The 26090-nt window shown below is 43.5% G+C and overlaps 1 protein-coding gene across 2 annotated transcripts in view; it reads left to right on the top strand.

Annotated features, from left to right (window-relative positions):
• SOS2 (SOS Ras/Rho guanine nucleotide exchange factor 2) overlaps positions 1–26090 on the top strand; it is a 48979-nt gene that overhangs the window by 5594 nt on the left and 17295 nt on the right. For both annotated transcript variants that reach the window (XM_052696524.1, XM_052696523.1), the window contains exons 2-10: positions 4731–4856; positions 7849–7980; positions 9269–9433; positions 10070–10273; positions 11745–11888; positions 15286–15396; positions 17100–17198; positions 23602–23729; positions 24076–24731. In XM_052696524.1, coding sequence (XP_052552484.1) covers positions 4731–4856; positions 7849–7980; positions 9269–9433; positions 10070–10273; positions 11745–11888; positions 15286–15396; positions 17100–17198; positions 23602–23729; positions 24076–24731 — 1765 coding nt within the window. The remainder of the gene's footprint in view (positions 1–4730; positions 4857–7848; positions 7981–9268; positions 9434–10069; positions 10274–11744; positions 11889–15285; positions 15397–17099; positions 17199–23601; positions 23730–24075; positions 24732–26090) is intronic.

The following is a 26090-nucleotide window of genomic DNA, read 5'->3' as shown; positions in this document are numbered from 1 at the left end:
CTAAGCACTGGTCTCAAGATGGACCCCTGGAAGGATGCACAGCTCAGCACCAGCTTCTGCCTGGACACGGCCCTCTGGCTGCCACCATGCAACTACTTTCTTATCCACAGAGCAGCCCACCCTTCAAATGCATCTCTCTGATACAGAGTTAAAACTGTGGTGTGAGACCATGTCTAAGACCTCACAGAAGCGCAGGTAGGTGACATCAGCTGCCCTTTGTCCACTGATGTCATCACTCCACCATAGAAAGCCACCAGATGGGTCAGGGTCAATTGCAAGTGGATTATTAAGCTCTGTTTTGCTAAAGAGCCTACTTCACACTGTTCCTCTATCAGCATTTACTACAGTTTGCTTTGAGGAAGATCAGCCATCTAGAAAGTGTGCTGGAAATGAAGTCAGGAATCGGTGCAGCTGTTTTTGGGGAGTTGATGGTGTGTTTTTAGGAGATGTCTCTTCAGGTTTTGAGATCTTCGAGCTTCTTTCAAACAGTTACACTTGGAATATGGGGATATTGATGCTGTTGTTAAAGAAGAGTGTCACAGACCTTTAAGCTCCTACATCTGGTTCCCTTCTTCCTGGGGAGTGTGACAGTAAATCATCCTGGCTGAGGGATTAAAAATGCCTTTGGAGCAGATGTTTTCTATTTTTAATGGACAGCGTTATCTTCAGAAGAGACAAGATAAAAAGGAACAAAAACCCAGCCTAAAGAGAAACATTTGTCCAATTCATTTTTAATTTCTATCTTTTCAGCACGGCAGTGAGAGGCAAACCCAGAGCTGCTTTCCCTGCCAGTAACGCATTCTCATCACAGTGCATAGAGATGCTGTCAAGTGCTGGCAAGACAATAGCAAATGTTTAACTTTAATGTACTAATTACTTCTCTTTCTCCCAAATTTATACATTGCCTCAGTTCCTCAGCTACACAGCCTCGCAGAGCTTTGTGTCCTCAGGTCTGGTATTGCTGTGTTGTTATGAGGTGAGGATAACATAAATCATTGCTAAGCTGCAGTCAGCTTTGTGGGAAGAGAGGAGTGTGCAGTTTCTGTGATGAGCAGTTTGCAATTTCAGCGTGCGATCTCTGAAACGTGGTAAATTCAGAAGTGTTGTTAACTTACTAACAGGTGTTGTGGTGGCATTTTTTAAATTAGAGATTGCTTGTTCTTAGTGAGTGGTGCGGGTGACAAAGTGGAAGGAAGGGATGCCATTCAGAAGGACCTCAGCGGACTTGAAAGGTGGGCCTGGGAGGATCTAATGAGATTCAACACAGCAAAGGGCAAGGTTTGCATTTGGGCTGGAGGAATCCCAGGCATCCATACAGACTGGAAGGAGCAGTCTTTGTATCCCTGCAGAGAAGGACCCGGGGGTCCTGATGGATGAGAAGCTTAACATGAGCCAGCAGTGTGTCCTTGCAGCTCGAAAGGAAATGGTGTCCTGGGCTCCATCAGAAGAAGGGTGGGCAGCAGGGACAGGAGGTGATTGTCCCCCTCTGCTCTGCTCTTGTGAGGCCCCAGCTGCAGTGCTGTGTGCAGGTCTGGAGCCCCCAGGAAAGGCAGGGAGCTGTTGGAGAGGGTCCAGAGGAGCCACAGAGATGAGCAGGGGGCTGCAGCACCTCCACTACAAAGACAGGCTGAGGGAGCTGGGCTTGTTCAGCATGGAGAAAAGAAGGCTGCGGGGTGAGCTCAGTGCAGCCTGCAGTGCCTAAAGGGAGCCTGCAGACAGGAGGGGAGTCAGCTCTTGGCAAGGGGAGATGGCAGCAGGACAAGGGGAAATGGTTTGGAGTTGAGGGAGGGCAGATGGAGGTTGGATGTCAGGGGAAGTTGTGTGCTGTGAGAGTGGTGAGGTGCTGGAACAGCTGCCCAGAGAGGCTGTGATGCCCCGTCCATCCCTGGAGGTGTTGAAGGCCAGGTTGGATGGGGCCCTGGGCAGCCTGGGCTGCTGTGAAATGTGGAGGTTGGTGGCCCTGCATGGCACAGGGGGGTTGGAGCTTCGTGATCCTTGAGGTCCCTTCCAACTCGGGCCGTTCTGTGATTCTTTGAGCACTGAGTTCTGCTTCCTGAAAGTGTTGTCGTATGGAATGTAATGAGGGAGGTGGGATTTTGTCGTGTGGTCTTGCAGAAATAAGTAAGTGTGTCTCTGGTGGTATCTGCTGTGCAGTGACTCGATATGCATGTCCTGGGTTTGGTTGTTTTTCGGGCTCTGTTTATTTTCTGAGCAGTATCTTGTTTTGCACGTGTTCTTACTGTGGAACAACTGGAGCCTTCTGAACGTGTTTTTACTACCAAAATATGCGTGTTACGTAAAGATCCATTGAGTCAGTACAGCCAAACCTCTGGATTGTCCCAGTGGTGCAGATTAGAAGGAAGCCTCTTGCAGTCCTGACTCTCTTTTTCTCTCAGCTTGTAGCATTTGCAGGTACAACAGTTGGGCCCTTGATTTTATACTTAACGATTTCTCCCAGTCCAGATGTCGTAGAGGCTCAGACTTTGTACCGTAGCTCCTGTGGGTCAGATTGGTGCTTACACAGTGGTTCTCAAGAACTGTTTGGTGCAACGTGTAGCTGCTTCTTTTAAGGGCCAAATTACTTAAGGGTACAAGTCAGATCAGAATGGATTCCCGTGTTAGCTGTGGTGTGTTGTTCCATGCTAGCTAACGGCGTTGTGCTCAGAGCCTGAGATCACTTTATGCACCCTCAGTCATTCCTCCTGCTTTGTTCCTACACTCAGTGTTTTACCAGACATCCTCTCTCTGTTTTTTCACATCTTCCAGTCAGAGTTTAGGTGAATTCTCTGTAGAATAGAATGTATGGAGTAAGTGTACTGTCCTTGATACACAGCACTTGGTCTGTGCAGCAAGTGCGTGACTGGCTCTGTTTTGTCAGTATCTCACTATGAAATCATTTTCTCTGTTAGGATGCTTAGGGCACAACTGCTCTTACAGCAGGGAGTGCTGCAGTGAAGATCTCTTGCGGTGCTGCAGGTGGGGTCATTTCAAGTGCAAGGCCTTGGGGAGTGCAGCCTCAACCAGAGACAGAGAGCCAGCCAGGAAAGCACACGGGACTGCAGTACTTAGGCTTGTGTTCACTGTGTGAAACAGATCTCTCTGGAGCTGGAGGAGGGCTGAATGCTCTCTGCTTGTCCTCGTGATTTTTAGGTACTCCTGCCCTCCTCATAAAGCCGAGGGAAATGCAGCACGAGCTGTTCAGACATGAACTGAAGTTCATTTTCTTGGTGGCACTGACTTGTGTTATTACAACACGTGATCTGAAACAGCAAACAGGCTTTTTGCATCTTCTCACCTCTTGTACCTCTTGCTCTTGGTGTTTGTGAGGGGCATCTCAGAGGGCTCCTTCTCTGGGAAGCATGGTTGCAGCTCGTTTCCTAGCTGGTTACTAATGCTGGAGCAGTGCTCTTCGGAGAGAAGAGAGGCAGGACCTTAACTTGGCACTTCCTGGTGTTCCATTGTTTGTGAATTCAGCTCTCCTGTTCAGGAAGAACGTGAAAAGTTCCTGTATTATTGAAAACCTGCGGGCTTAAATAAGTGTTTTCATGGAGTGATTTTGGCTTTCTGGTGGCTGTTTTTTTTTTTTTTCTTCAATAGTACCCAATCATGCAGACACTTCAGTTGCAGAGCAGGGCAGTGCAGACTCCAACCCTCACAGTTAAGTGGGAGCATCTATCCTGGGGTACAGCATAAGGGCTCACACGTTTGGCTGTGCTCTCTGCACCCTGCCTGGTGCCTTGGTTACTCCAATATAACCAGCCCTGCTCCCACATTTGCAGCAACTGAATGGTTTGTTTGTCTTGTTCTTGAAACCACGTGCAGAATGTCAATGTGGGGATGTAAGATTACTGTTTTGAGGCAATTAAAATATCATTTGTCTGGGGGAAGGTAGGGAATTCCCCTGGACTGTTATTTATGGGTCTATTGGCGATAGTTTGAGATCCAGCTTTCCTGACTGAGGCTGCCAGGGAAAACAGTGTATAGATTCACTCTGGAGGGTATTGTAGACCAAGGTGGTTGTTGGGTTGGAGTGATTTCCAGTGGGAGAACAATTTGGGGCCAGGCGAGTTGCTGCAGCTTGTGTGAGTGGGTGCTGCAGCTGCCTGTTGCAGGCTGTGTGCTCCAGCTTAGCCTTGGAAATGGAAGCAGCAATTCACCTCCACGGAATGAGAGAACTGCATTATCCTGCCGGGCATTAAAGGGAAGTGCTCCTCTGCTTATGTCACACCATGCTTGCCAGCTGGGAGGCTTGTATTCCGATACATGCTTTTCTGTAGACCTCCTGCACTGCACTGTACTTTTGGTACCTTCCATTCTCGTGCCTCAGATGGAGTTTGATGCTCTGATTAGCTTTCTGGCTTTCAGGCACCTCCAAGAATTGTTCCAGCCCTTGTCCATGTTGTGGCCGTGGCTTTTCATTGCCACGAGTTTAAGAGCACCTTAATTCAGTGCCCTGCCAGGCTGTTCAGTTCTCCTTTCCTGGTTTTCCTGTGGTACGTTGGGGCTCCTCTGTTCACAGGTCACCCAGTGCTCATTAGCAGGGTCAGGAATAATTGCATGCTGCTCATTCTGTGAGCAAATAGCCGTGGAATTACAACGATGGCTTTCTATGCATCTTCAGCAGAAATCTGCCTTGGCTTGAAATTTCCTTGCGACCATAAAGGGTAAACAGTTTTCAGTTGAAAAGAAGTGCCAAAAAAAGACTAATTTTTACAAATTCTTTGGGACAGGTTCAGCAACAGGTTCACCCCAACCTGTCAGCAAAGGAAGATTCCCTCTACTACATTGAGGAGTTGATACTTCAGCTGCTAAACAAGCTATGCATCGCCCAGCCACGCACAGTCCAAGATGTAGAGGTAAGATGAGCTACTGGAAAACGAGTGCTTGCTCTCAGAATCACTGGGAGGAACACAGGTATTCTGAGCAGTGCAGCTTGAAGTTGAAGCAAGGTGAATCTGAAGAGCAGAGCTTAGTAGGGCTGTTTTTCTAAACTATTAAACAGTATTCAAGTTTCATTAAGCAAGTTCAACTGGAAATTAACTTTCTTATACCACAGATCAGAATAGAAATGGTGGGAATTCTTGCCTTCAGCATTGTTTTTAAAAATGCAGAGTAGTTGGGAGGATTTTCTGCTGCTTGAATACGTTTGGACCTAAGAGTGAAAGGATGTTGTAATGATTTTTTTTCCCACTCTTTGACATTATGCAGGAAAAAGAAATGTTGTAATGAAAGGTTAGGCCTGGACTGTGAGCTGAGGGGATGGAGCTGTGTGTTCCTGGAACTCGCTGAGGCTCGTGTAATATTGCAGCTGTCTGCTTTTGTGTCATCAGTTAAAAATGAGAGCTTTCATGGAGCGTACAGCACAGAGGGAGAAAGTGCTCTCATGTAGCTGTGATCCATTATAGCTTTGCAGAGTATTAATTTTGCATCAGTCTTAAGGATTGGCAAGGAGTGGCAAGGATTTTCAGCCTCAAACGAAATGAAGTCCTCAAGCACTGTGCTATACGTGCTTCATGGAAATAAACATTTGCAAAATTAGTGCCTGAGGAGTTCTAGATCCTTACTAGATGCAATAATCACCCTTTATTCAACACTGACTCCATTCATTAATAATTAAGTTTGGTTTATGATTAATATAATACTGATGCATAAAGATTATAGTAGGACTAAATAAAACTTAACAGTCCCCTAATAGCTCTCAGGATTGTTACTGCTTTGAGTGTGGGTTAGATGTGAAGCTGAGAAGTTCTGTGCTTTTTCTCCAGCTGTCAGAGATCATATCCTTCAGTACACAGGACAACTTGAGAGGGCACTGATTACTTTATGCACCAACTCCATCGTTTTCTGCTCCTGACTTAAGGGATGATTGAGTACTCTGTGTGCATCTGAGTTCATTTTTGGTCAGCTACTTGTGTGCTGCACAAATTGCTGTGTGCAGGAGTGCTCACAGGCCTGTGAGGGAACTGGCAGCTTTCTGAGCTGTGGTTATAGGTGTCACAGCAGATGCTAAATCCTTTTTGTTGTGTTTCAAACGTACCTGGTGTTTTAAAGCTGCAAGTAATAAGACAGTGTTACACTTGGCACTGTAACAGCTCTTTAGTGTAGAAACACAGCTCTGTCTAAATAGTGGTAAGGTATTCCCCAGGATCTTACTGCTCAGTAGGTCAGAAAATCCAGACCCTTTCAGAGCAGGGAAAGTAGAATTGAGTGTTGTGTTATGGTTTGGTGGTGAGGTTGCTGACCAGCAGGCATCTGAGAGCTGCAGGTGAAGGCTCCTGGCTCAGCTCCTGCTGTTTTAAGCTGTTAGGAGATGATGTGAGAGTTACAATCTCTAAAGTTTATCATGCAGCTATTTACATAACAGCGTGGGGTTAAGGGAACTATTTGTGCACAATACTAAACCTAAGCATTTGCAAGATGGAGATCAGAAATCCCAAGTTATAAACATTTTATAAATAGTAAAAGCCCTTCAAATGATCTCCAACAAAACACTGGCAAAATCCTGGTGCAGGCAATACGTGCCTTGTGGAAGGACATCCAAATTCCACGTTGTACCTGTTTACATGTGCTTTCTGGTAGCTTTTCAAGGGGAGCTCATCTCAGTGAGAGCAGCCTGCGGTGTCGGGCTGCTGCCCAGGAAAGATTGCAGTGCATTCATCTGGCACAAGCAGCTGGCACGGAGGGCTGCCTGTTGGATGGCCGTGGGCAGATGCTAGAAAGCTGCCTCTAGAAAGACCTCAGGCTTCCTCTTCCATTTCAGAGTACGTGCTGCAGTACAGTAGTGAGCTGTGCAACAGCTTTTGGGGTTAAAATCAGATAATCTGCTGCAACCAGAATGCAGTTGCAGCGTCCTGGAAAACAAGTTGCTTGTCTTGTTATATGCTGGCTATTTAGTTTAGAGAAAATCTGTTTTTCCAGAGTCACTTAAGAATCAGCCATCAGAGCTTGGATTAGACTGATTCTTCCAGCAGTCCACTCCCAGCTCATAGGGGCTGCTGCTGCAGCAGGAAGCCTGGAGAGCTTGTGAAGAGCAGGACAAGGGTTTTACGTGTGTTAGCATGGGATTGCTAACGCGTGGAACTGCAGCCCAGAGCAGTCAGCTCTCTTAAGGAGGGGTCATCCTGCTGTTCAAATGCAGGTGGGGAAATGTGAATCCATATAAAGCTTATAAAACTTAAAAACATATAAAATGGCCTGAAATTGCAAAGCGCAACAGGGAAAGATGCTCCTGCGCAGGCTAGTGGAGCACAGAGTGCTATGGGAAACTTTCATCTACTGCAGCTCTACTCATAGAATCACAGAACGGCCCGGGTTGGAAGGGAGCTCAAGGATCACGAAGCTCCAACCCCCCTGTGCCATGCAGGGCCACCAACCTCCACATTTCATAGCAGCCCAGGCTGCCCAGGGCCCCATCCAACCTGGCCTTCAACACCTCCAGGGCTGGGGCACAGCTGGAAGATCTGTGCTTGCTTTTCATTTCTGCCCCGAACTTCACCTGATATAATATAAGCCGCATCCTTTTATGACATAGGAACAATAACAACTTGTTTTCTTCATTTAGGTTGTGAGCTGTTGAGTGCTTCCTGATGTTTATATTTTGGTCTCAACTGCAGTGTCTTACACTTCATGTGATCTTCATAGAGCAGGAGCTGTTGTAGGAGATAGGAAGTTCCTTGTGCTTGGGGCAGGAAGGTTGGTTGGGGTTACTGAAGGAGATAATAGTAAGAAGTATTGCAAACACTGCGGAGGAGGATAATTAACCACACTGCAGGGGAAGTAATTTGTTGTTTTGTTTTTAAAACTTCTCCTTGATTAATGTATCTCATCTGAGTGTGTCTGTTTGGACAGGAGCGTGTTCAGAAGACGTTTCCTCATCCCATAGACAAATGGGCCATTGCTGATGCACAGTCTGCCATAGAGAAACGGAAAAGAAGAAACCCACTCCTGCTGCCTGTGGACAAAATACACCCCTTATTAAAGGTACTTAATGCAACAGTTGATGACTGCTGCTTCTGCACACCACACACCCCAGCTGTTGCCCTCCAGCATAACCTCTAAAAGTATTTAATTTTTGTAGAGTTAGGTAAGTTTCTCATATTGGCAGGAAGAATAAGTAGTCATCACTGACCAGGTCAAATACATGGTAGTGGAGTGCATATAGATTCCTGAATTCATCTAATGGGTGGATCTACTTTGAAACATAATAATTTGTTTGGGTTTTATTTATGTTAAAAACTAACTCAAATACCTTACCCGCTTCAGTAGCACTGTTTTGATGGCTTTCTTTGTTTCAAAATGCTGCAGAAACCAAAATAGGAGAGAACAAGTAGATCCTGTTCCCTGTGTACTGTAGGCTAAGATGTGTATCACCGCCCTTTCAGTTAGTGTTAAATATCACTGATAGCTTTGTTTTAAAACCTGTACATCTGCAGTGATGTTACAGAAGAGCAGATACAGACATTATTGTTGCTGTGAGCAGTGTGACCATCTCTGTTTTCAGATGTCAGTTATAACAGATGTAGAGCTTCTTACTTGCAGTCAAGATTTCGTGCCACATGGTATCTATTCATATTGTGCACATGGGGATCTTTTTTTCTTTAATGATGAAACAGCACTCTGATATTTCTTTTTTTTTAGGCCAGCGTTGAAACACTTTCAGGTCTGTGCTGAATCAATAGATTGATGCTGATTCAAACATTGCACTTTTTGTATTTCTTTCTCTGTTTCTGTTTCTGGTTCGTAGCCTAAAAGATGTTTCTTTCCAGTGATGCGTGTGCCAGAGTTTCCAGCTGCATTCAGAAAACGTGATTTGGGCATAAGCAGAAACCAAAGCAATTTTCAGGCACGGTTCCTGTGCTCTGACACACAGTGTCTCAGTTTGTGACAGTTAATGAGATGGAAGAGAAGTTAGGAAAGATAACAGCGTTTTGTAAGACCTCTCAACAACACTGGTTTCCTTTTGTGAAATCTGTGTCAGACATGTGTGGATGCAGGTACAGAGCCTGTTTGGTTTTTTAATAGAAGCTACGTCCAGTATTGAAAGTTCCTCCAGTCAGGATACAGCAAATAGCACAAGGAAGCATTTGCAAACATTTGCTTTGAGGCTGTTGGTCAAATTTCCTTTTGCTATCCTTTGCCCCTGCTATCATAATGCTGTAAATTATCAACGCAGACAGGATCAATGTTGGTAGAAAACAAAATGTGTTAATGTCATTCCAAGTGAACTTTTAGAGTAAATAGCATTTTTCCTCTTCTTTTCAATTTGTAGGAGGTCCTTGGTTATAAAGTAGATTACCATGTCTCTCTGTATATTGTGGCTGTCTTAGAATACATCTCAGCTGATATTTTAAAGCTGGCTGGAAACTACGTTTTCAATATACGACACTTTGAGATCTCCCAGCAGGACATTAAAGTATCCATGTGTGCTGATAAGGTAAGGAGGGGCACTGAAACAGTCCTCTGGACAGGCAGGATTTTTTAGGGGGTATCTCTGAAGTGTCGTAGGAGGGGAGTCTCACTTAAATGCAGAAGCATTGCTCTTTATTTGTGCCAGAACTGCCCCAGTAGAGACGTCACCTTAACTTGAGCCTGTTTGGGATCAGTAACACTTCTTAACAAGTAAATATAAGGACAGAAACAATTGTCTTCTGTTTCTCAGCTGCTACTGTACTCATGATGTTGTTTTTCATGACAACTGTTTCCTTCTTTATAATTCTGAACAGATCTTCAGTTTTCCATCTTCATTAATATGAGAAACGTTTTCATTGACTTTTATCTTTCACGGGAGGGTTTTGTCCAAACCTAGGCAGTATGCCTTGGTTTCAGAGTTGGTTCTGTATGAATTGTAACTTGTTTTCTAGGTTGTACTAACTTATAAAGGGAAAAATGGCTTTGGCAACTGTTCCAGCCTTTTGCTGCCAAAGTTTAAATATTACTCCCTTGTGAAAGTGATCACAGAAAGTATTGTATTAAAAACTCAAAGGATTTCTCTGAACACACTGAAATAGCTGAGCTTGAGCCAAGAGTTAGAATCAGGCTTGCATGTAATTTTTTAACATTTCTTTGCTAGGTTTTGATGGATATGTTTGATCAGGATGACATTGGCTTGGTTTCTCTCTGTGAAGACGAACCTTCTTCTTCTGGGGAACTCAATTATTATGACCTAGTGAGAAATGAAATTGCAGAAGAAAGGCAATATCTCCGGGAGCTGAATCTGATCATAAAAGTATTTCGGGAAGCTTTCCTCTCTAACAGAAAGTTGTTCACACCTAACGTAAGTCCTTTAGTAGGTGATGGATATGTAATGCTAGTTTCACCTTTAGTAGCTGTAACATGCAGATTTTACATTGACCACATTGGAAGTAAAATTGAATATGGTTTATTGTATGTCAGTGTGTAACAGCTGTTGACTGTATGTGCAATAAGAGGAGGAAATTGCCACCAGTAGAATGCAGAGTGCTGTTCTCAGAGTGGAGTTTAATGGATGAGATTGCTGGTCGGATGCCAGAGATGGTTGGTGCCTCCTGGTCCTGTAGGTAATAGTTACACTTCTGCTTAACACAGAAATTGTCTGCCAAGTGTACAGGGAATGCAGGTGGATCCCTGAACCAACGTTTGAAGTCTACTCCAGGGCATCCTTTCTGTGGAAACTGCAAGTAAAACTGCCGTTGGCTTCAGGCTCACTAGCACGTGACTGACTGTAAAGGAAATCGCTGTTTGATAGATGGTTGAACTTGATATTTGAAATGATATTTGTGGCCAATTGTTTTTTCAGGATGCTAGTCCTAAGGGAAAAGCACAGCTCATATAACTGAAGTAATAGTAATGAGAGACGGGTGAATCCTTTCATGGGGGGGGAAAGAAGGGGGCCAGGGCAGCAAAGCCTGATGTGGGTTTCCAAGATGGTTCCAGAAGGTCGTAAGAATTGGCAGCAGCAGTCATTTCCATTGCTGCTCAATGTGGAGGTCCCTCAGTAGCTGATAGGACATTGGGGTGTTATGCAGATATGGGGACAGAATTCAAACGGAAAACCCAGGAGAAAGGAGTGATGATTTGGAGCTGAGGAGCAGTCTTGTGTTATTGGGGAATGGAAAGACTTGGATGGCTTGTTTCCCTGAAGAGCTTGCCATGGTGTAGAGCTGGCAGGAGGTCAGATTTAGCTGCATGGTTAGGATAAAAGCAAGTTTTGGGAAGTTTGTTTTGGAGGGGTCACAAGAAGAAATGCAAGTTGTTGTATAGGTGTGTGTTTGTGGAGTGTGAATTTGAAGTCTAAAAGTAGGATTGGGAGAAGGAAACAGGCAGCTCCTCTGTACCCAGGTAGTATTTTGCTGATGTAGCCAAGTAACGGCTTTAGTTTTACCTGTGGTTTTGAGGCTCTGACTTTAGAGCAACTTGAAATTGCCTTCTTCCTGTTGTGTTCCGAGAGGAGAACCAACAGAGGGGAAAACATCAGCTGCAAATTGTGGCTGAGAAGGACATTTGTGTCCAAAGCACTGAACAGGCTGTACCAGGACTGCTGCTGCTCTTCCTGGGAAGGATGATGTGCTTGCTTTTGCTGAGGTGAGAACTGTGCAAAGCTGGATGTGCCCGGACAAGTTTGCAGGCTGGGGAGGCCATGAAATTTAACTTTCTTCCGATCTCCTCTCCACTTCCCTCTTGGTTCAGACTTCTTAGAAAGGCTCTGGTATTTACAGAAGCAAGGTAAGTGATTCTAAACGCTACTAAGACACATTTTGTGTTTGCAGGACATTGATGTGGTGTTCAGCAACATTTCAGATATTCATGAGTTGACAGTGAAGCTTTTGGGATTGATTGAGGATACTGTTGAGATGACTGATGAGAGCAGTCCTCATCCTCTGGCTGGCAGCTGCTTTGAGGATCTTGCTGAGGTACAGATTTTGTTTTGTTTTGCTTTTAATGTTTTCCTTTGGGCTTTGTTAGGGTTTGTTTTTTTTTTTTAATCCCATAGTTTTGTTTTCCAAGTAAACATTTGGTCACAACTCAAACCCCTCCAATAAGTGTATGAGGAGTGGCTCTTTTAATGAGTTCAGAATAGAGGCCTTCCCTAGCTGTTCTTCAATAGGTAAACTAAATGTGTTTTCTACCTGTCATAGGCTCTGTATCAAGCAGGTAAGCACAGAACTGAAATCTTACTATGGAGTGGGAATTAATTGTTCCAGTTCTGCAGGGATGTGGATTTGAAAAGCCATTGTCTGGGATTGCTTACCAGAAAGTGGTGGTGCTTTGATTTCTGTAGGCCTTGGTGTCAGGCCCAGTGCTGCCCAGGCACTGTAGCATCTGAACACAGCTCTGTGAGATGAGTGACTTGAACTGCTCAGACAGAGATTTTGGGATGAGGTGTTCTGACCTGAAAGAGAGAAAGATGAACCACACAGTGAATGTGAAGCTCATGGTTTGTATTAAAAGTACTGTGTTTGAGTAAACTGGAACCTTCTCTATTTCATTTGAGTTATGTCTTATTAAGTATGGAGTATGTCTAATTTTTGGAACTGGAGGAATGCATGAACACACCGGTACCTTTTGGAACATGTTTACTTTATTGGGAGTGTGAAGAACTCGTGTCCTTCAGCCCATGTGCTGTTCACTTAGCAGTGTTCCACAGAGATCAATTTTGCTGGTTTCAGTTAGCTGCTCGTGTGATGTCACTTCAGAAGCCCAGTAGAATGGGTCTGTCTGAGTTCTTGAGATGTTAAAGTCTGTTTGCTGGTACAATGGTAAGCATTTGAGCAACAAAATGAAGTAGCTATTCTATTGAAAAAAGACAACATTTGGACAAACACAGCACAATCGTGGGGAACATACATATCTGCTTATTGCAAAAGCTGCTCTTAGGCAGGCTGTGCTTTATGGGGAGCATCTTTGTAAGTAAAAATCTGGCTTGTTTTTTACTAATTGAGAAGCTTTACTAGGCAGTGAAGGATGTTGTTTGTCAAACTCCTCATGCAGTTGATAAGTTTGAATTTAATAGTTCAGTTAATACAGAAGATCTGCTTAACTGTACTGTTCATTTGATGATCTCACATGTAACAATCATCTTTCTGTGGACAGGTGTCAAAGGGATTGGTTAAGAGATTAGAAAGTGCAGTGTGTTTACTTGCTCTGCCTCATTGCCAGGCTCGTTTGCTTAGTGTTTCCATTGTAAAGGTTCTTCAACTTATCTGAAAGGATAATTAAAAACAAACAGCCCTTGCAAGCTGGAATTTTCCTGCTTTGTTTTTCTGCATCAGTCCCCTGGAAGGTTTCAACATAAATATTTTGGTGTTTCTGAGACAAGGAGGTATGGGGAGAATTTTTCCCTGATGTGAAAGAAATGCAAAAGCATGGTGCCTAATGCAAGTGAAAATGGATAGTTGCTGATATGATGGTAAAATTGTGTTGTTGTTAACTTGACCTTAACTTTCACAATCCTGGGTACCACAGTTCTTTGTTATTGCCTTAAATAATCTCTTTAGTGATATTCAGCTTGTGACAGAATGTCTTGACTAAGGGCAGAGTGTCTTTGTGCCTCTTTTTAAGTGTCCTTCAGAAGGCAGCTAACAAAGCAAATTTGTTATCAGTAGATTGTGTAAGCTCATTATCCTGGTATTTGCACTTTAAGATATGTTTTAGGTATCTACAGTGTAAAAAAAAAAGTTGGAAACTTCTGCACTACAGAAAAGGGGCTGAACAGTACCAACAGCAATCCAGAACTATATGCTATATTAAGGTAATATAGATAGGCTTTCTGTCTTGGCTGGTATGGCAAAGAGAAACCACAGTGTGCAGTGTTACCTTCCCCATCTTTCATTTGGGTGCTGGCAAATAGGAGTCCCACTTTGTATGCTTCCAGGTAGTGGTGTGTAAAACAAAACAGGCTGTGAAAGTGCATTCAGGTTCAGCTCAAGAAAATCAGCCTCTTGGTGCCTCCTCATTTCACGTCAGCTGCTGCTGAACTGCCAAATCTATTTTCTTCCCCACCACGAGATAAAATCTGCTGCAAATGGACAGTGATGGTTAGATCTGTGAAGAGGGGTGATAAGAATTTGCATGTAAAAAGAGAGTGGATTCCTTGCCTCTCATTTAGTTACAGCTGCCCCATGAGTAGGGTGGGAGATTCCTGAGCCCTCTTGAGCATGCATTGCTTGAGACTTCATATGATGTTCAGACAAGCCTTTGTGGGGCTCCTTACCCTCAAATTCTACAGCATTCATTCTGAAGAGCAGTTCTGCATTGAAGTGGAAAGAGAGATGTGCTTATTTTGGGCACTGTGCCATCAGGGCAGGGTAACTCTGTGTGAGTGATTCAGCCCCATGAATCTGCAGACTCAGGAACAGCTTGACAGGCTTTGGAGCAGGTGATGGATGGGCAGTGATAAATTATTCCTGCAGAGCTTCATGTAAAGTCAGGTTTTATCCCATCCTGCTGTAGTTGATACTACAGAATCACAGCCAGATAACCCATCCAGGGTCACGATTTCGGTGCCTGAAACTCTTGGTGCTGTCCTGCACAGGCTGTGAGGCGTACGCCGTGATTCTAGCAGCAGATCTGCCACCCAGATGCTGTGGTTTCAACTTGATCCATACTTTCTTGTCTTGGAATTGGTGGCTCTGTACTTGAACTGGACGAAGATCCCTTGTTTTCTTGTAATCTTTTGGGCGTAGTGCTCAGCCTACTCTTACTTTTCCATACTTCTCACCAGAGTTTCACAGGAGCCAAGTACTTCATTTCTCCTGGTTAAACAGCTTGGCCCCTGAAGACTCTTTTTAACCTCTTTAAGTGGGGTTACTTTGTCCCATACTGAGATGCTTTCCCAGCTGTACTGCGTGGTGGGAGAAAGGTGCAATTAGAGCAGTCTTTAAGCACAGCACTCTGAAATGATGGTGGTACAACAATGCCTCCTTGTGACAGTTTCCAAAGTTCACCTGAAGCATTACTTTGCTACACTTCTTTCCCAGTCGTTTTTCCTGCTGGCAGAGAGGAGTTGGATAAACCATTCACTGTGAAACGTGAGTGGTGAGAGCCAGGACTTCGCTTGCTTCCCACTGTTTCAGCAGAACAGTTTGTGTCAGTGATAAGTAGGGTAAGATTGCACACAGTTTTGTCTCAGCATTCCTCAGTTAAGAAGTAGAAACGATTTGTGAATTAATGAATATGTTCTTATTGCAAAATGGATCTTTGGAAAAATTCTACTTGTCTATTAGCTTATTAACAGGATGAATGTTACCATTGGGTGTGGGAATATCATGCATTCTTCTTGTATGTATATAATTCTCTGCCTTTGTTTAGGAACAAGCCTTTGATCCGTATGAAACCTTGTCCCAGGATATTCTCTCTCCACAGTTTCATGAGCATTTTAATAACTTAATGGCAAAACCTGCTGTCGCTCTTCACTTCCAGGTAAGTGCAAATGAGAGATACTGAATTGGTTTGGTTCTCATGTTTGGAAGGTTTGCAGTAGGTGGTTACCTCTCATACCTGCCGTTTCTGTTTCTGTTTTGCTTTCTAACACCAAGCACAGGCACGAAGGAGTGTTACTTTCTTTTGCTTCCTTTCATACCCCAGGTCCTCGTGTTTAGCACTAGAACTGACAGTTTTTCTTGACCTGTTTATTCAGCAAGATCATCTGTGATTTTTATCAACCTCTGCCAGCATCGTGTTTCTACTAAAGACTACTGTTGAGAGGAGAGCTGGGCTTGTGTTCAGTAACACACTCAGAGAAGCTGTGTTCCAAGCTAAAACCATTACAGTTAGCCTGTAGTTTGAGACCTACATCTCTGTAAGACGGGTTTCCTCTCCTTCATGGGGAGTGTTTTCATTCCATCTCTGCATGTTTGGTGAGATGGATCATCTCGTTTTCACATAGAAAGCTGAAAACCCTATTTGAGATCAAATTGGAAGTTGAGTCATTAGATGATGAATCTGGACTCCTCTTTTTCTTCAGCATAAGAGGTGTGGGCTTTCCTGGGGATGTTCCTCTGCACTTGTCCCAACCCTGGGGTGAAAACAGATCCAGGCTCTGGGCTGTTGGACACCTAGCAGCTGTCTCTGGCAATTGCAGAGTTGTGGCCTTAAGTCTTAAACAGAGGGGAGGGGTCATGTCCAAAATGGAGATCAAGAAATTTGGATTCTGTTTGGTCATTTTCTTGGTGTGGATGGTGGCAGGGATTTCCTGTCCTTTGGAGAATATGTCCTCATCTTAAACACTGAATTACTGCTGGGAATGGGAAAAGGTTTCTGATGCATTTTCTAACTCCTAAACTTGTGATGCCTCACTGAGGAAGTGGAGTTATTACATTTTGAGGAAATCAATATTAGTGATATCTCCATATCTCTGTGGTAAATTGGCTGTAAACTGAAGCACAGAATGTGTAATTTGAAGGAGGTGTAATTAGAGAGAAGTTGATGACAAATACAGGAGTCCTGACTGCTCTCTTACACTCCAGTGTTTTCTGCAGCTAACTGTGGCCCAGATAGAACGTGTTTTATTGGAAATGGATATGAACACTGTCCTGCTTTCTGAGATATGTCCAAAATGTGTGCAGCTTAACCACAGTGCATTATTTTTAGGTCTTGTCACCTTGAGCTGTTGCTATTGAGTGCTGCAGACAGTAAAATGTAAAGGTGCTAAGGATTGCAATATGGAGGTCTTGTATATCAGAAGGTGCTTATAAAAATGAGTTGTGGATGACTTGGTCCTCTAACTATTACATCTAATTTGCTGCTTCAGGCAAAAATGCAATCCATTCAGCTGCTCTCGTGCAGCCGTAGCACTTGTAGGGGGTGGAGGTGTTCTCAGAGCTTGCTGGTAAGTATGCATCAAAATCCATCCTAAGCTGCTGATAGGAAAAAAAAGAAAGTGATTACAGAGGTTGGAGGAGCATTGACAGGTTCTATTGCTTGATTTGTTGGACAGATGTTCTTGTCTTCCTCACTGGTAAGCACAGAGTGATGTAAATCAGAAGGGACGCTGAATGCATCCAACATAACCACCTTGCTTAAAGCAGGGCTGACTTCACAATTCCACCAGGGTGCACAGGGCTTTGTCCTGCCCTGCTTTGAGTGTTTCATTGTAAGTAATCCTGTTTGTTTTTCCTTTTCAGTCTACTGCTGAAGGCTTTAAAGAAGCTGTACGATACGTCCTCCCACGGCTCATGCTTATCCCAGTCTATCATTGTTTGCACTACTTTGAGTTACTGCAGGTAAGTGAAGCCACACACTTTCCTCCTGCTGAAACCTTTTCTTAGCGTGCAGAATCTGAGCTTTGAAATAGGCAGTTAGATTTTACTTGCTGCAGCTTAACACTGAAAAATATGACAAACATCTGTATGACATCAGAGTGTGTTTGAAAAGCAAATTCATGTGAAAAAATCCTCAGAAGCACCTGTTGCCCCTGTAAGAACATTTGAGGTAACTGTGTATCTCATTATACAAACCTTGACTGAGCGTGAGTTCAAATATTGTTAACAATGCAATACATAAATCTTTTAATCCTCTCTTTACTTGAGTTCTGTGTTTTGTATCCCTTCAGTACGAACCTAAGCATAATTCAGATAAGTGTGACCAGATGCTGAGAACACTGCAGCTGAATCTCAGTTGATCTTATTGGTGCTGGAGGAGCACTTCTCTTCAGCAGAGTCAGAGTGACCTGTTCTTAATTTTCAACCACTTGCCCTGAATACTGAACAGAAGAGATGCTGCAAGCGCTGCTGTTTTTCATGTTGTACCACACTTTGTGATGAGAAGGAATGAAGATGAGCACTGCTGTGTTCTTATTTTCTATCATCTAAGAAATGGCATTAGTGAGCTACACAGGCTTTCAGGAATTCCTGTTCAGTTGCTGGAAAGCTGTTCCTGTCGGATGTACTTTGGGGGTCTTGCTATACAAATTGTTTACGTTGGCATCTGGCCTGTATGAGCATTTCTGTGCATTGAGGCATTACTTCCATTAGAAGAGCCTTGCTTGATTTCCCCACAGATGACTTCCACTTGTTTTATTCTGCTGTGCTCTAGCAAGGTGGTTTGCATCAGCAGATACTTCCCTTGGGTATAAAAGCTAAAAGCCAAAAGGTAACTGAGTGTGTATCTGTTTTGCTTACAAGCAAATGTTTCTACAGTCAGTTATGAAATCAGAGGTCAGCAGTCAGCAGGAATTTAACATCTGACATCCATGATCATCATTCTTGAATAAGAAGAAGCTGTCCTTGCTGTAGAGTGCAGTATCTCAAAAAATACATGGAGCTTTAAGTAGCTGAAGACTGTGTTTAAAAAAGGTGTCTCTTGCATTAGGGAGCTTTGTAATGCAAATAAATTTAAGTGAATTATTAACTACATGGGATATACTTAAATGGATGAAATAAAATATCCTGCAGCTTGCATTTTGTTAATAGTATCAGAAATTATGTTTTGTTTTTTTTTTTTTTTTAAGTTCTCACTGTAAAAAGCTGTCTAGCATTATAGTACAAGTACAGTGTAAGTACAAGTCTAAGCAATCTGTACTCTGCGTTGTTTTCATAGAGTCATCATAGAACCACAGCACGGCCTGGGTTGCACAGGAGCACAGCGCTCATCCAGCTCCAAGCCCTGCTGTGTGCAGGTCGCCAACCAGCAGCCCAGGCTGCCCAGAGCCACATCCAGCCTGGCCTTGAATGCCTGCAGGGATGGGGCATCCACAGCCTCCTTGGGCAACCTGTGCCAGTGCCTCACCACCCTCTGGCTGAAAAACTTCCTCCTCATATCCAACCCAAACCTCCCCTGTCTCACTTTAAAATCATTCCCCTTGTCCCATCACCATCCACCCTCACAAACACTCAAATCCCCTCCTTTCAGAGAAGTTTGCTTGAATGAAGGAAGAGTGGGAAACTTTGCAACCTAGAACATCTATAATCCAGTCTACAGTCTTTTCAAAGGAAAGAAACTGAAGCCTAGAAAAAGAACAGTTGGTACCTAATATGTTTTTTTTCTTCTTTTGTTGATCATCTGTGCTATGACTTTGCATATGCTGAATTAGATAAGCAAAATACCGGTCATTTAATTTGGCCCACAAACCTTCCACAGTATATGGATCACCACAGATTTATAGCCAACTTCAATTCCAAGTGACTGAAATTTTAAATCTGAACATGTTTCTGTTGATAGTCAAATGAGGAAAAAGTTTAAGGAAAAACAAACCCTCTGTAGCTGTCACTACCACAGGACTGTGTGTATCAAGAGCAGCAAACCTGCATTACCACAGTTGTCATACAGAAGCACAAGCTTTATGAAGTGAGGAGAGGTTTGAAAGTACAAACTGCAGGCAGTGAGCGCAGCATGGGTGTGTGAGCACTGAGAGCTCTGTAATTTACATCTTCCTTTCAAAGTAGTGCAACTTCTCTTTCCATAAAGGTCTGTTGTGTATGGTAAGTCTCTGAGCTTCTTAAAATGTTGTTCTTTCATACTGAAAATACACACTTTAGTGATCTGTGTTGTTACTGTATTGGAGGTCAGGCTAATTGTTTCTTAAAGCTGGCAATTAGGGCACATCAGTATGAAATCAGAGTGAAGCCATAAGGCCCAGCCCTGGGAGAACGTGACCGTTAGCCTGATTTTTACAAGCTGCACAGTGTCTGTCTGCTTTGTAGGGGAACAATAACACACACATCCTCCTGATGAGTGGTTGTTTTGTGCTCTGTAATTCTCAAATTTAAGGCTGTTTGTGAGGGTGGATGGTGACAGGACAAGGGGAATGGCTTTAAAATGAGACAGGGGAGGTTTGGGTTGGATATGAGGAGGAAGTTTTGGAGCCAGAGGGTGGTGAGGCACTGGCACAGGTTGCCCAAGGAGGCTGTGGATGCCCCATCCCTGCAGGCATTCAAGGCCAGGCTGGACGTGGCTCTGGGCAGCCTGGGCTGCTGGTTGGCGACCTGCACACAGCAGGGCTTGGAGCTGGATGAGCACTGTGCTCCTTTGCAACCCAGGCCGTGCTGTGATTCTGTGATGATTCTATGAAATTCTTAGTGTACAATCTTGCAGGTTTTTCTTTCCTGCTTACTACTTGTGTTTTAGACCATTGTGCAGAGAAGGTGGTTCATTTTTCATAGCCTGTCTTAGGTTCTCATTGTTGTAAGAGTTCTCCATCTCCTGGGATGCTCATAACTCCTGTTACTATTGATGGCATCAGCTCCTGTGAGCACGTTCTTAGTATTGCCTCCTAGCTTCAAAGAATGCAGTCTGGCAGATAGTATAAAAAGCAGTGTTGCCTCTTTTAGCTGTTTTTATCTTTGGCATACAGCAGGATTCTCTGTGAGAGAGAACTAAACAGTGTTGGTTTGTTTTGTTTTAATTAGGGAATTCTAACAGTGAAAATGATGGAAATTTAGGTTTAAAATGTTTAAGATGTCCTCAATCTGCAGCAGTGATTTTTTAAAAAGCAGAGTGTTTTTGGGATATATGATGTTTATAAAGCACTGGTAACTGCTGCTGTTACCATTGTGTTTGGCTGCAGGAGCCTTGGTTGAAAGAGAACTGGTAAAAATAGAAGTGGAAAAGGAACAGAGTGTTGAAATGTCATAATTTCTTGGCTTCAGTAGAGAAAAGCTAAGTATGAGACTGTTGCTCCTGAAGAAAGCTTCCAAAAAATCTGTTACACTCCCCCAAAAGCATTGAATGGAGATGTGATTTACAGAAATGCCAGTCTGCTGTTTGCTCTTTTGCAAAATAGCAAACTAAAATGGGTGAAAGCAGAGAGAAGGCATTGGAATGAGCTGCCCTGGGAGCCTGGAGGATTTTGAGGAACGTGGAGATGTGGCAGTTAGGGATGCTGTGCAGTGGGCACGGTGGAGGTGGGCAGTGGTTGGGTTTGATGATCTTGGTGGGTCTTTTCCAACCTCAATGATTCTATGAAGTGAAAACGTGAAAAGCTTGAGAGTTCCTTCAAGGTGCAGCACTTTGCTTTTTGGTACTCAAGCCTGTATGTGCAGCCATTTTATACACGTTGTAGGGTCCTCTTTCTTGAAGCAGGAGGCAGAAGTTTGCTTGGTGTGTCTGCTCTTAGCAGCTGTCGAGAGGACACCAGGAAATGGCCTTGAGCACCTTTGAGTCAGAGGGCAGGCCCTGCTGCTGCTGCTCTTTGCTGATGTTGATTGCTTGTTCAACAGAAGACAAACCTCACCATGGGCTGTTTTGCAACAGGTGATTTACAGGAAAGGCTGAAGGGAGTCACACTGAAAAATTATCTTGAAAGATGACTGGTAGTGATCAAAACCTGTTAGATCTTGCAAGCAGACAACAAATACGTTCTGACTGACCTCTGTAATTGATTGTCTGAGTGTTCTGTGCTTCAGATCACTCTGCTGAACGCTTGTGAAGACAAGAACCTTAATGGTAGCAGTGCAGGGGGACATTCATTGCTTCACTGGTCTTTCAAGCTCCAGTGATGTTTTCATAAATGCTGTCAATAGCAGAGTTCAGGGGAATATTACTGAATGCAGTGGGAAGAACTCCAGGGGTTGTGCAGTCTGTCCAGGTCCTGAGCAAGGTGCAAGTGCAAGATAGGGAAGTCTTTAAAATCCTGGAAATGAGCAGTTCACATCTGTGGTTACGTCCAAGGCTTTCCTCTATTGCCTAGAGAATATATTCTGCCTTCTCATGTGACTCTCAGGCACAAGATGGCCCCCATTCATGCCTGTGACTTGTTACACTGTCGTCAAGCAACACAAAGTCTGTGCAATTCTGCCTTTTGATCTTTTCCACTGCTACCTCATCACTGATACAGGCAGAGAAACCCTTTCCAGTGTGCTACAGCATCACCACAGCATCCTTTCTCTAATGAATGCTGCTTTTCTGTTTTCTGACAGTTTTCTGTATAATAAAGTGAGAAGGTAATACTCTCAATTTATCATCACTAGTATCTTAAATGTACATATATTCTGATTATATTCCTAACTATATCTGATGTAAGAGGGACCCTTTTCTCCCTTTTCCTAAATATTTACCTATTTTCTCTGTCTAGCAACCACGTTATGCTTTTGCATCTGCTGTTCAGACAAAAAGATGCTTGATTAAAAGCAGGCATTTGGAAAAGCAGATGTTGATGGAGTGATTACAGAGAAAGAGACACACTTGAGGTAATCTGCCTGATGGCCAGGGATCTGGGCATTAACTCTGGAACTGGAGTGGGTTACTGGACAAGTGGAGGCTTTGTTTTCAATACCAGCACCAGCAAAAAGCAAAGTATGCCATTTGATGCCTGCTAACTGGCAAAGCTTGTGGTTTGGAAAGGGTGTGCAAGAAACTGTGCTCAGGACAGGTGAGGAGGCTGAGTATTAGAGCAAGTAGCTTTTCCCACATTTAGGATTTTGCTCTCTTCAAGTCATTTTAATGTTCTTTGCATTTCTGTGCCTCATACAAAGGAAAGGAAGGGTTTCCACAGGGATAGGCATCTTATTTTTCCCTTCCCTGTACTGTTCCTCAGCTCATAAACTTCCTAGAGATTTTTGTGCAAACTTCATTTTTCTAATATGCAAGATGAATTTGGGCATGTGCAAAAGAAGAATTATAGTCATTTCAGTTACATGAGGAGAGTGGACCAGTCTGGTCAAATCCTGTTCTCTCAATTACTTTTAGAGGACGCTACATATCCTTGCTGAGGGAACGTAGTGGGGAAAGGAAAAGAAGGCTTCTGCCATGCTGAGTGATTGTAAGTAAGATTTCTCTTAAAGTATGGAGGTAAAACAGGGTTCATCCGAAATCGTGTGGCATATTGTCCTGATATTGCCCAGCAATTCTGTTTGCCTGGATTTTCTTGAAGACATTTATATTATCTTGAACACCAAAGGGGTTACAAACAAAAATCTTACTGATATCAGTCGTGCTTTAGGAGTGATGACCTTCACCAAAAAGAGGAATTCTCTGAAAAGGCCTTTCTCAAAGCATGCTGCTGTCAGAAGTAGCTAGCTCTCATATCTCCATACGTTTCATATTCAAGAAGTTTCAAACTAGTGGCAGAGGCAGATTTAGCCTTTGTGCTGATTCCTACCATTTACATTTGCTATTAGTAGCACGTCTCAAATTTCAGACTTTATTTAGGATGGCAGAGTTTGTCATGCAAAGTTGATGCAGATTAATATACTGAAGATGGCTGAATTTAGAACAGTAAGAAGAAAAAGGTGAATGTTTGTCTTTCTGTCCTTTAGATGTGCTCTGAAATGTTAAGGTTAATTGACTCGTTGAAGTATCACATGTAGTTACGTAAAACAACATTTAATCCTGGACTGCTTCCAAACTCCAAGCTATGGAACAAAACTGTTATCAGCTGTGGAACACAGCGTTAGTGAAGAGATGGAGAAACGGCATCTCTGACTGTTAGCATCAGTTCTCTGTTCTGAGTTGTCTTCCTACATTCCTGACCTCTCTCTGCTTTTGTACAGATCACTCCTCAGTATCTGATGTGTTTTTTGGGTTCGTGCATTGCTAGTTCTGGGGGTGCTGCTGGGCACAACTCTTTTGTCAACTGGAAGCCGTTGATTTCACTGAGCACTGTGAAAAACACTGTAAGAATGTTTGTCAGTCTTCCTACCCTTCTGTCCTTTAGACAAATCTGAAAGAAAAACGTTTTTTCTGTTGCAGCAACTGCAGGAATGCAGTGAAGATGAGGAGGATCGGGAGTGCTTAAAGCAAGCCATTACTGCTCTTCTGAATCTCCAGTGCAGCATGGAGCGCATCTACAGCAAACACTCCCCAAGACGTCGGCCTGGGTAATAAGGCACAAACCTGTGCTGGTTTTGCAATATTGGCAGTGAAAGAAAGAAATTATGTGGAAGGCGTTGTTGTTTTTTTCTAGTTAGTGTGTGTTTCCTTTTCAAGAGATGTCTTTGTGACCGCTTCCATTGCAAATGGAATAGCAGCCCAAAACCTTCGATGGGTAACGTCAGTATCTTATTCTTTCACTAGCCAAAGCAGTACACGTGGCTTGTTTGGAACAGTAAACTTGGTTAGGGCATTCAGGGGGAAGAAATAAGGACATTAATTTAGCTAACGTAGTTGGTTTGCAGTCTGTTGGGATGGAATGTGCCCATTGTGACTTTCTTTTATCCGTTCAAGGGAGCCAGTCTGTCGCTTCTATAACCGGCAAATCAGAAGCAAGCACTTGGCCATCAAGAAAATGAACGAAATCCAGAAGAATATTGATGGCTGGGAAGGCAAAGATATTGGGCAGTGCTGCAATGAATTCATAATGGAAGGCACCTTGACAAAAATAGGAGCTAAACACGAACGGCACATCTTTCTCTTTGATGGCTTAATGATCAGCTGTAAGACTAACCATGGCCAGTCACGGCTCCCCGGTTACAGCAACGCGGAGTACAGACTGAAGGAAAAGATAATCATGAGAAAAATACAGATCATTGATAAAGATGACACGTCTGAATACAAACATGCTTTTGAACTGGTGTCTAAAGATGAAAACAGTATGCTCTTTGCTGCCAAGTCTGCTGAAGAGAAGAGTAACTGGATGGCTGCTCTGATTTCCCTCCAGTATCGGAGTACTCTGGATAGGATGCTCGACTCAGTGTTGCTGCAGGAGGAAAATGAGCAGCCACTGAGGTTGCCCAGCCCAAGTGTGTACCGCTTTGTTGTAGAGGATTCTGAGGATAACATTGTTTTTGAGGACAACTTGCAAAGCAGGAATGGAATTCCCATCATCAAAGGAGGAACGGTTGTGAAATTAATCGAGAGGCTAACGTACCATATGTATGCAGGTACCCTGTACATTTGATACATGTGTTTTTGAAGATGGTGCACGTATGGGTGATGAAATTGGTCCAATCATCTATTGTTTGCTATTCTTCTTTTTTTTTTTTTTTTTTGCTACATTTGGTTAAATGTAATGTGAGATTTGCAGAATTAACCAATATCTGTTATTAAACCAAGCGGCCTCGCCTGCAAAGCTTTAAAAAAGCTTTAGGGCCTGCAAGACCCCTTTCCTCCCTGCAGTGGACTACTAGGAGCTGCTGATTCTGTTAAACCTTTGCTTATTCATTTCCCAAGACCCTCATGGCTAAAGCAGCAGGGCTGCTGCAGGCTGTGTGGAGGAGGAGAAACATTGGAGGTCATTTGTTATACTTCAGCCTGCTGCTTTCTGAAGCCCCTCAGTAGGAAAGAAAGCAAATCACAGTCAGTTCTTCAGACTTTTCTGTGAAACACAATATCAAAGCCACAGAAATCAGGCTTGTAGGTATTGAATGTGCTTACACTGCTGGAAATATTTGATAGATCTTCTGTACGAGTCTTTAAAAACACACTGTGTAACAACTAAAGCTGGATTGCTTTGAGCTGTGTATCTTCAAGAAGAAAGGGGAACGCTGCAATTCAGTGTTGATCCAACTAGGGGTCATGCAGGTAACCCATAGCTGTGCTGCCTATGAATTCCAAGTCCTCCACATCTAAAATGTGCTGGGTTTCTGTGGCATGTGTCTTTTTCAGAGTGTATTGGAGCATTAGTTTGATAGCATAACTCTGCAAGTTTTTATAGCACGAATTCTTGCTGCTTTGGCCTTGGGAATCCTTGGTGAAAGCATTGTCTCTTGGGTTCCCATGCGCTTTTCTCCAAGCAGTGTTTGGAGCCAAGGCTAACAAACCCTCCTTCTACAAGGACATTTCAATAACATCACAGGGAGGGACTCCTAGCAGATCGTGGCGGCGCTTTATCTTTGTGTTTAGGTCAAAATACACTTGTAGCTGTTCAGTTTATTGTATGTTTGTGTTAGTTTCAGGTTTGGTGGGAGCAGGTTTGTCCCAGCACGGAGGCTCTTCATGTGCACAACGACCTCTGTCCTAACAGTTCCCCAGTTGGTACTGGGCTGCCGTGGGACGTAACAGATGCAGAGCAGCAGATGCAGTTGTTAATCTCCTGCATGTGACCCGTGAGCTGCTATTAGAAGCACACTGCTTGTATTTTCCATTGTACTGAAAATGTTACTTTAAAAAAAAATCTAAAAGATAATGTGAGGGCACCTGCACAGCTCGGAAGGCAGAGCAGCAGTGACCTTTTGGAAAGGCTTGCTGAGCAGAGAGAGCCTGTGCTGTTGTAAGAGGAGGATTTTCTTCTAAAAGTGTCA

The sequence above is a fragment of the Tympanuchus pallidicinctus genome, unplaced genomic scaffold, assembly GCF_026119805.1.
Source record: "Tympanuchus pallidicinctus isolate F22 unplaced genomic scaffold, pur_lepc_1.0 scaffold3, whole genome shotgun sequence".
Taxonomy (NCBI): domain Eukaryota; kingdom Metazoa; phylum Chordata; class Aves; order Galliformes; family Phasianidae; genus Tympanuchus; species Tympanuchus pallidicinctus.
This window is presented reverse-complemented; position numbering and strand designations above follow the sequence as displayed.